General features: G+C 34.7%; 1 protein-coding gene across 1 annotated transcript in view; it reads right to left on the reverse strand.

Moving 5' to 3' along the window:
• The window catches only part of LOC108306214 (putative E3 ubiquitin-protein ligase UBR7), a 10,610-nt gene extending 6,000 nt beyond the window's left edge, over positions 1-4,610 (reverse strand). Inside the window, 1 exon segment of the mRNA XM_037739237.1 lies at positions 4,566-4,610. Within this exon segment, the coding sequence (XP_037595165.1) occupies positions 4,566-4,610 (45 nt within the window).
• Between the last annotated feature and the right edge of the window lie 7,114 nt (positions 4,611-11,724).

The following is an 11,724-nucleotide window of genomic DNA, read 5'->3' on the forward strand; positions in this document are numbered from 1 at the left end:
ATAGGGGAAAAGCTTCTTGATATTGGTTTGGGTAAACCGACTTATTAGATATGACCCCAAAAGGACGGGTAGTGAAAGCAAAAATAGCCAAATGAGATTACATGAAACTAAAAAATATTTTGTGCTCCAAAGAAATAATTAATAGAAGACACAAATTACCTATGGATGGAAGAAAATATTTGTAAAGTATATATCAAGTAAAAGGTTAAAATCCATAGTATATAAGGAACTAAACTCAATTTAAGGAAACAACCGCACTGAAACTGTACAAAGACCTGAATAGACACTTATTAATGGAAGACACACAGATGACCAACAGGTCTATATAAAACATTAAGTGCCACTAATTATTAGGAAAAAACAAATCAAAACCACAATAATATATATCACTTAATGTATGTTAGAATGGTTATCACCAAAAAGACATTATAGCAAGTGTTGGCAAAGATGTGGAGATAAAGGAACGCTTGCACACTGTCAATGGTAATGTAAATTGATATAGGCATTATAAAAAATAGTATGGAGGTCTTTCAAAATAATAAGAGTAGAACTCTCATATGGTCCAGAAATCTTACTTCTGAGTATATGCCCAAAAGAAATAAAATTAGTATGTCAGAGTAACATCTGCAATCCCATATTTATTACAGTGTTATTCATAATTGTCAAGATAGGAAATTAATCTAAATATTCATCAGTGGATGAATGGATACAGAAAATGTGGTGTATATATACCACGAAATATTACTCATCCTTAAAGAAGAGGAAGATTTGCCCTTTGAGACAACATAGATGGATATGGAGGACTTTATGTGAAGTGAAATAGGCCAAGCACAGAATGACAGATACTACATGATCTCACCTATATGTTGAATCTAAAAAAGTTGAACTCATAGAAACAGAGAGTAGAATGATGGTTGCCATGGGCAGGCAGAAGCAGAATGGAAGAAATGGAGAGATGTTGGTCAAAGGGTAAGAAAAAAGGGTATTCCTTTTGGTTATGCAAAAGAAATAAGTTTTAGAGATCTATATATTATGGTGACCATAGTAATACTGTTTTGTGTACTTGAAATTTGCTAAGAGTGTATATTCAAATTTTCTCATCACATACACAAAATGATAACTATTTGAAATAATGAATATGTTAATTGGCTGGATTGTGATAATCATTTCACAATGTATACTTATAGGAAAACATGTTGTATACTTTAAACATATATAATTTTTGTCAACTGTATCTCAATAAAGATAGAAAAAGTAAAGATAATATAAATATAATATTGATATACAAAATTTTGGCAAAAATGTGGAGCAACTGGAACTTCCACATGTTGCCAGTGGGAATGTAAGGTGGCACGCTACTTTGGAAAATAGTTTAGCAAAGTCTTAAAATGCTAAACACAAAACTAACATATGATGCAGCCATTCCATTTCTAAAAGATAAAAGAAAACATGTTCATACAAAGACTTATATACCAATGCTCAGAGAAGATTTATTTATAATAGCCAAAAGTAGAAATAGCCCGTATGTCTAACAATGATCGAATAGATAACCAAAATATGGTCTAACCCTACAATGGAATACTACTCAGCAATAAAAAGCAATGAACTAATGATACATGCAACAACCTGGATAAGTCTCAAAATTTATTTCTTCCTTAAGGAAGGAAAATAGACCAAAAATAGAATATCTACTATATAATTCCATTTATTTAAAGCTCTAGAACATGCAAAGTAATCTATAATGACAAAGAAAGCAGCTCAGGGTTTCCCTGCAGACAGTGAGAAGGGAGTAATGGATTATGAGGAGTCAAGAGGAAACTTTTGGAGATGGTAGAAATGTCATTATATTGATTGCATTCATGGGCCCATGGCATATGCATATGTCAAAAGCTAATGAATTGTGCATTTTAAATACATGTGGTCTATTGTTTGTCGATTGTACATCAATAAAGTCATAAAATTTTTAAATAGTGAAATAATAAAAATGGAAAAGAGAAATATATTCAATGAAGTATTAATATGATTACTTCACGAAAGAGGTAGGGATTGGAACAAAAAGCATGAGGCACATTATTAAAACCTAAGTAAAAATTATGGTACTTATTTTTGTTAATAGTAAAACCCAAATGCCTTACAAAGGCCTACGAAGTCATTGATGACTTGTGTCCTTTCTTTATTTCTCTATTCTTATTCACTACATCTCTCTCCATTGCTGGACCACCTCTACTCTAGACACACTGTCCTCCTTGAGACCTTGTTATTGGTTTTTTTTGCTCTGCCTGGAGCATTCTTCCCCCATTATTTACAAGACTCAGTCTCCTATGTCATTGGTCTACCATGACTCCCCAGCCCCAACTGAAACAGAAAACCCACTCCTACCCTGGAACTCTCAATCTCTCTTATCTGTTTTTATATAACAAATAAAATTTATGTTTCAAAAATACTGTATACATTGTTTTATTCTACTTATTGCTTATTTTCTATATCCTCTCACTAGCATGAAGTTCCAGGAAGAAAAAGACTTTTGTTTATATCATTTACCAATGTAGACTTAGCACCTAGCACAGTGACAAGCACTTGTGGTGTTTAGTAATTATTTCTTGAAGGGCTTTAGTATACACGTATTTCATATCTGCATGAAATATATATATATATATGAAATATAGGTATGATATAGACATAATATACTTTACTAAGTGCTTAGAAAAAATATGTAGATTTCAAAATTATTAATTCTACAAAGTCTGCATATTTGAGTGACATTTTTAACACACTTTTTAAAAAGTGATTCTTCTTTTTAAAATGTTTTAAAAAGTTGATAAAACAATCAATTAAAATATAACCCAGGTAAAGACTATAAATTATGTTAGATGAGATTGATTTGCTGTTGTTGGTACTTAAATTACATGTTACAAAAATAAATACCAGAAATTATATTTAATGAAATATTAAACTCTCAACCAGGATTTACTAACATGAAAGTCTGGTTACTTCTCCTTTTTACTGAATTGATGTATTACTTAGGCTGCATATTCTATTATGCAGCTTAAATGTAGGAAGAATAAGAAATTATATGCATTTCAACAAGAAAGCAGTTTGGTTTTTGAACTTGAATATTTTCCCTCAATTTGATGACTTAACCAACCTTCTAAAATAAAATCTTGGGGGAAATGTAATTTTTTTTCTTTTCATTTATTTAAAATGAATTTTTTGAATGACTATATACAGCACAGGTTATATTCCCATTTCAAGTATAAATAAAGAACCTCAGCCTGTAATCCCAGTACTTTGGCAAACTGAGGCAGATGGATCACAAGGTCAGGAGTTCAAAACCAGCCTGGCCAAGATAGTGAAACCCCATCCCTACTAAAAATACAAAAAATCAGCCAGGCGTGGTGGCATGCACCTGCAATTCCAATTACTTGGGAGGTTGAGGTGGAGAATTGCTTAAACCCAGAAGGCAGTGGTTGCAGTGAGATGAAATTGCACCACTGCACTCCAGCCTGGTGCCTAGCGACAGAGTGAGACTCCTAAAAAAAAAAAAGGAAAAAGAAAAGAAGAAGAAAAAAAGAACTCTATAACATATGTAACAGAATTCTTATGAGACTACAATTATAACAAAAAGAAAAAAGGGACTAATTTAAGAATAAACTCAGTTTCCAGCAAGGTAATTTTTCTGAAAATAGATTATGTCCCAGTTTACTTACATGCACAGAAGTAGACATACACGCATTTCCTTGTGAGGTCTAATGCATGAATATATAACTTTAAAAGTGTGAGTCACATTATAGCCACCTCACCAGGGAGTTTACTGGACTGGCTACATACAGGGAATTTATGAAAAACGAACTGAGAAAATCTGGTCCCACTATGGGTAAATTGGGGGGACAAGTTGAAGAATGTAAATTCAAACAACCAATAAACCAGATGGCTCAGAGGGGAATTTAATTGTTACACATAAAATTTAATATGGAACAGGCACCGGCAAGGTAAGTTACTCTTTAAAACTCACAGTGCAGCAGGAAAACCTCAGTGACTGGAATTCTGAGAATTCCTGCATTTCAGACAGAAAATTTCCATTGTTCAACAACCTGCTCACTAACAGACAAGCAGAAAGAAAGAACGAAAAAAAAAAAAAACAGTAAGAAAACATCAATATGAAAAGACTCTTATTTCTAAAAAATAAAGTTTAAAGCCACTATTTCATACTCAGATTTCCTGTTATTTTATATTTGCGTGTTATTCAATTTGCTTTAATGACAGGTTAGGGACTACACACAAAATTACCATAAAAGAGAAAATAAAGTGATATTCAGATGATAATGGTAACTGTATACTTTTTCCTCTTAAGTGTGATGTTGATTAAAATGTAGAAATGAAGAAATTAACAGGGCTGTGAAATTTGACTTTGTGAATGCTCAGATCTCTGGAGACATTTGATCTCATACCATGGTTATGTCGCAATGCAGTGGGAAAATATACAATCTCACTGTTAAAGAAGTGCACTTTTGAGTTGTATTATCCCCCGGATATTTACAGAGGGTCAAAAAATGAGGTTTATTTACCTTTTTTGTGTCACTTATCTCTCTGGAAGTAATGGTCCTTGTCATCTGGGCCCAGTGTTACCTGAGTCACAAGAAGTTATTTTGCTTAGATTTTCACAATTCTATAGAGTATAAAAAATAGTACGTTTTTAAAGAAAATGTGGCACATATATACCATGGAATACCTTGCAGCCATACAAAAGGATGAGTTCATGTCCTTTGCAGGGACATATGTAAAGCTAGAAACCATCATTCTCAGCAAACTGACCCAAGAACAGAAAACCAAACAGTGCATATTCTCACTCATAAGTGGGTGTTGAACAATGAGAACGCATGGATATAGGGAGGAGAACATCACATGCCAGGGCCTGTCCAGGGTGGGGGATGCTAGGAGAGGGATAGCAGAGGGTGGGGGCATAGGGGAAGGATAGCATTAGGAGAAATATGTAATGTAGATGACAGGGTGATATATACAGCAAATCATGATGTCATGTGTATACCTATGTAACAAACCTGCACATCTGCACATATACCCCAGAGCTTAAAGTATTAAAAAAAATAGTGCATTTCCTAGACCTCATGTGCCCTGCTTCTCATTTGGTGTTCCCAGATTCTCATCTGAAGATAATCAATCATGGCATGAGAATAAAAACTCAGTCCCCAAAGGGGAATGTCACTTAAATACTTGAATATAATGTCTTTTGTTTTCTTTTCTGTCTCTCTTCTATCAATGCATCCTTCAAACACTCTTTCACCTAAGATTTTGGAGATCCATATCATGGGAGAAACTTCACACAAATTTACAAGATGTTTTCCTGGGCTGGGTGTTACTGTTTATAACTACAATGCAAGTCACTTTCTGAATATGAAGCTAATTGCACTGCATCTAACTTTGGTCTCCATGTTTATTCATAACAAATTTCTTTTTTTTTCCCATTTATTTATTTTATTGCATTTTAGGTTTTGGGGTACATGTGAAGAACATGCAAAATTGTTGCATAGGAACACACGTGGCAGTGTGATTTGCTGCCTTCCTCCCCATCACCTACATCTGGCATTTCTCCCCTGCTATCTCTCCCCAGCTTCCCGCCCCCCACCGTCCCTCCCCTATTTCCCCCCAACTGACCCCAGTGTGTAGTGCTCCCCTCCCTGTGTCCATGTGTTCTCATTGTTCAACACCCGCCTATGAGTGAGAACATGCGGTGTTTGATCTTCTGTTCCTCTGTCAGTTTGCTGAGAATGATGGTTTCCAGGTTCATCCATGTCCCTACAAAGGACCCAAACTCATCGTTTTTGATGGCTGCATAATATTCTATAGTGTATATGTGCCACATTTTCCCTATCCAGTCTATCGTCGATGGGCATTTGAGTTGGTTCCAGGTCTGTGCTATTGTAAACAGTGCTGCAATGAACATTCGCGTGCACGTGTCCTTATAGTAGAACAATTTGTAATCTTTTGGATATATACCCAGTAATGGGATTGCTGGGTCAAATGGTATTTCTATTTCTAGGTCCTTGAGGAATCGCCACACTGTCCTCCACAATGGTTGAACTAATTTACACTCCCACCAACAGTGTAAAAGTGTTCCTACTTCTCCACATCCTCTCCAGCATCTGTTGTCTCCAGATTTTTTAATAATCGCCATTCTAAGTGGCGTGAGATGGTATCTCAATGTAGTTTTGATTTGCATTTCTCTGATGACCAGTGATGACGAGCATCTTTTCATATGTTTGTTGGCCTCATGTATGTCTTCTTTTGTAAAGTGTCTGTTCATATCCTTTGCCCACTTTTGAATGGGCTTGTTAGTTTTTTTCTTGTAAATCTGTTTTAGTTCTTTGTAAATTCTGGATATCAGCCCTTTGTCAGATGGGTAAACTGCAAAAATTTTTTCCCAATCTGTTGGTTGCCGATTCACTCTAATGATTGTTTCTTTTGCTGTGCAGAAGCTGTGGAGTTTGATTAGGTCCCATTTGTCTATTTTGGCTTTTGTTGTCACATAACATATTTCTTACCTCTTTTTTTTTTTTTTAAACTAAGTAGCTGTAAGATGCCACATACTCTTCTCACCCCCATAGGTCTTAGAAAGTGAGTTTAAACTTTCCATTCATTTACAAAGTATTTTAAAGAGATGTGTGAAGTGCATAGACACATGAACACAATTATGAAAATTATATTATCTAAAAGCAATTTACATGTATTCCTTTCTGTGTTATGAATTCTGCATGAGTTTTCAGAGATTATGAAAGTAGGAGCAGAGCTTTTCTAAAGTAATAGCATCAGAACAAAGTGTTTTATGCAAGCTATTCAGTGTCAACTTGTTGGACAAGTCAACTCAGAGCCACCATTACATGGATGCACATGCCTTGTCTTTGCAGGAGCTGCCTTAGTTAATTACTTAGCAAGGAGAATGCCAGCAGCCACCCAAGTTTTCAAAGAGGCACAGAGACAAAAATCCTACATTCATTTCTTCATTGTGCTTTTTAAGGAATTAGGAACAGGTTTCTTTGGAATATAAAGCTAAGGAGCAGAATTCTTATTACTATGGGTCATCTTAAAGTTAAGATTCATTTTCCTTAGAAAGAGCTGGAGATAGTGTAATCCATATCTATTTTTTAACTTGAAAATTGTGAGGGATTTCTGATTCCATCAATCATTTTAAGAAATTTTTAAAATGTAAATGTTAAAGAAAATGATGTAACTAACCTTTATGCTCCTATAATTTTTAAAAATTTTCACCATTTTGCCAAATTTGCTTCAAGTGTTATTGTAAGAAAAGGATACAGATAGAGTTGAAGTGTTATTTGGCTTACTCCATGTCATATCTTCTTGTCTATTTTTACAGAGGCTGTCATTATCATGATTTTTATTTCACATTTCCATATATCTATATATGTATCAATTAATGTCTATTATATTTACCACTCTTACATATAGTGTCACATAACATAGCTTATGCATTATTCTGAAAGTTGCTATTCATGTTGATTTTCATATATTTATGTTGTATATATGTAACATATACACACAAACACACACACACACATACCCTTATAGAGAGTAATCTATTTAGCTATCTAGAGAGTTTATTCTGGCCAGGCATGGTGGCACACACTTAAAATTCTAGCACTTTGAGAGGCTGAGGTGAGTAGCTCACTTCAGCTTAGGAATTTGAGACCAGCGAGACCAGCCTGGGCAACATGATGAAACCTTATCTCTACATAAAATACAAAAATTAGCTGAGTGTGGTAGCATGTACCTGTAGTCCCAGTTACTTGGAAGGCTGAAGCGGGAGGATCACTTGAGCTCAGGAGGTAGAGGCTGCAGTGAGCTGTGATTGCGCCACTGTACTTCAATCTGGGTGACAGAGTGAGATCTGGTCTCCAAAAAACAAAAACAAGAAAGGGAGAGAATTAATTATTTAAAGTTTTAATTTTTTCGTAGTGTAATTTTACTATTTTTAAATTTAATCCCCTGTTCCTACAAATAACTAGTTAGAAGTGTTGTACATGTTTCCTTGCCCATGTGTGTGAATTTCTTCAGGATATTACTGTACTTAGTAGTGGAAACTTTGTGCCATAGAGTGTATACACATACAAACTATTATTTTCTGCAAAATCACCCCAGGATGGTTGTACCAACTACAGTCGCAACAATGTTTCTCTTCTTTATCTGCTTTTGTTCATTCCAATTTCCTTTTTCTGTAAGTTGCCTGATCATAATGTTGCCCATTAGTTTGTTGCTTTTCTTTCCCACTCAGATTTCCTCTACCATAACGGTTTCCTAGTACTGAAGAGCTGCCTTTCCCAAATATCCTCAATATCTTACTGTTCCCATCCAATCCCACACACAATTTAGTCATATGTTATATTGGCATAGCTATAGAACAATGTCAGGAAATGGCAACAAAAGAACTTATTAATCTGTTATTAATATCAAACAAGCCCTTTTATCTTGGCATTATACAAGTACCATAAAGTCCATATTTCTGGACCAAACATTTTTCAGTTTGAGTTCACAGTGAAGGGAAATGCTAAACAGGGACTTGTAAACAGTCTGATATGTGAAATTATTATCCACACTACCAATAAAAAGTTTATGTTCCCCTCACCCTCCCATTTTATGGTTATTTGCAGGCAAAATACAGAAAAAAAGGATAGAAATTGAGGATTTATATAATGATCAGCTAAGAACTATTTGAAGAAATAAAATATTCTTAGTTTATCGTGACAAAGAACTGGAACAGTTGAAACTATAAAATACGCGGATGAGGATTCAACAATTAAAATCTGAAATGTGAGCTGTTGTAGGTTGATTTTTCCCCCCAGTGGGTGGTAAATGACTTGATTTTAGAAATGAACATCTTATAGCAGACAAGAATGAGGTAAGACCAGTGTTGGACATAGCAGCAAAGCATAAGACCATTAGGAATTAAAATAAAAAGGAAATTAACTCAATTTCCCAGAAAAGACAATTGAGTTAGCTCTGTCTAGGAAGCTCTCTAATTACTTAGAGATGGGGCAAAGTCAATGACTAACAAATAATTCTTAAGGTGTGCAAGAAAATAGCTGCTTTATTTTCAATTAATACAGTCTTGCTCTTAAGCTCCTAACCTGTTGAATAATGATGAAAGGAGTAAGGACTTAAAATGACAAGTGAGGATAGCCTTGACTTTTCAGGTTTAAACCAGTTGATTCTATTTTTTATGGGTAAAAATTCAGTATTTCAGAGTTTTTTTCTTATTCCACAGTAACATTTCCAAGGTACCAGTCAGCAAAAGAGATATCCTATAGACATCAGCTTCAGAAGTTCAAGATCATGGCCATTAGCCTCTGTTCACGGGCCTTGTATGCCACGAGGTTTTCATTTGGACCACAAGATGTTAATCTTCTGCTCATTCTACAGTTCTACATAGAAACCCTATGTGTGCAGGCTATGAAGAAACAGGACAGCTCTACCCTTTGATCATTTGCTTCAAGTTCATATGTATTAGCAAATGCCTGTCATGCTGGATACGGTACCAAAATAATGTGATGTTATTGAAGAAGAGTTTTGTTTTTTTCCGGGTTCCTCCATCTTAATCAAGATATTTCTCTCACAGACCACCTTGAGGATTCTCTTTGAGAGAAAAATTATATACCAGCACCTGTTTTCCTTCATTAAAATTTTCTCTTGGAATTCTTTTGCATCCAACTTAGACAAGTTTCTGCATTCTAGTTTGGCAGGAGGAATTTCTAGTACATCATAACCTCAGTTCTCTACCTGCCTTAGAATAAAACTGGCTATTCAAGCTTGACTCTATCAGAACTGGCTCTTGATATATTAATGGAGCTTAAGGAATTTAGAAAATCCTCTTTTCTCTCAGTAATGCCTAGCTTTCCAGAATAATTGTCTAACAAAAGACTCAAAAATTCTTAGTGGCTTTAATGACTAATTTGACAGTCAAAATTCAGTAATGATTTTATTGCTCTAATTGGTACATCCATCTTTCTAAGGCTTAAGTCTCCTGGCTTGCCCTTACAAAAAGTCTATAGGGAAAAATTATTCAGGAGAAATACAAAAAAAGTCTGGCAAATATTTTCCAAATATCCCATGATAGATAAATGAATTGGCAATGAAAAACAAATTCCATTGCACAGTATTTATTTTTTGTAAATAAATGCATGCCTATGCTACTGAGTAAATGTAATTTCATAATTTAATTTTAACATCTCTAATTGAATAGAGTAACATCTTTGTAAAATTTCACTCCATTTTCTTGTGATTGTAAAAGAGAAGTTACATTCACAAAATGTTGGTCCTACGGTGTCTAAGTACAATTAAGCCATATAAAATGACAGATTTTCATCTTCTTTTTTAAAAATTCAGAACATTACATATATTCAGGCTTGTATTTCCTCATGAAACAATTAGTTGGAGCTGAGTAGTAGCTGGCAGCTCTCTATGGAATTATACTCTTGATTCATTACTGTCTTCTTCACTTTCTATTTTCTTTCTGACACAATAGCTATCTTATTTATTAAGGATAACTGCATGGCCTCTGTAGGCAAGTGAGTCTCTAAACATATGTGAATTATATATGCAAACCTAAGATATGCATATTTGGATTGGGTAGGCTCTGAATTACCATCACCATCAACAATCCAAAGCCCAGAACACGCAAACTAATAAGCAACATCCTTTACTGGATGACACCTGTGGCGTGCTTATTCCCACTCTTCTAGAAGTTACATGGGCACTTACAATGGCCTATAGCCTTGACTTAATTCTGGCATTTCTCACATTTGTTGCCGTAAGATAGAACTAAGTCTTTAACAGTGTCTGATCCCCCTACCTCAATACGAAGGTCAATAAGGCTGTTCAATCAGTCAGGCTCCTGTGAATCTGGGGCACTAAAGAGAGGGGAGAGCAATAGATGTGATGTACAGACAAAGAGAACAAATAACAAATGGAATCCAACTGAAATAACTAAGGACAAAGTCATTAAAGTATGTGCACACAGGGATATGGAAATGAGACAAATCTGAGAAGGCCAAGAATACCTTGAAAGTCAGGAGAGAAGACAGAACAAAAGCAACAGACTAGACAAGTTCTAGATGTGTACTGGAAGACATGGGGCTCAATTTTGATCTGCTACAGGTAACCGGAGGCAGAGTGAATCTGTGGGATAGAATAGACTGAATTAGAACCTGAAATTTGGTTTGACACCAAAATGTGACAGTTAAAAACCTCTCTCTGGCTTTATTTTCCAGATTCCAAATACCTCTGGATTTGTGAGATAATTCCAACAATAAAGGGAAGTTAAAAAACTCTTCATAGTATCATAGAGAGGCAGTAATATTAAACCATTTAAGGTGTATAATACTTAAATTTTGAATAACTAAATCTATGTCAAATTATAGATATTTCTACATAAAAGCAATAGCGTACTATATGGGTATGCATTTTATTCAATAAGTATTTTCTAAGAACTTAAATTGTGTCAAATATAAAGGAGGAAAAGGGTCATTAAAGGCATAGAATAAGTTTCCTCTTAATAAGTTTAGAATCACTGTATTGGAAACCACACAATTATTCTGATTAGGGAAATTTGAAGCTTGCTGTAGCAATTTACCATTATTGCACACTTCTTTTTAAGTGCCAAGTAGTGTGTTGGATGCTATAGTGAAATATCTTTTCTAA

The sequence above is a fragment of the Cebus imitator genome, unplaced genomic scaffold (assembly GCF_001604975.1).
Source record: "Cebus imitator isolate Cc_AM_T3 unplaced genomic scaffold, Cebus_imitator-1.0 Scaffold3, whole genome shotgun sequence".
NCBI lineage: Eukaryota > Metazoa > Chordata > Mammalia > Primates > Cebidae > Cebus > Cebus imitator.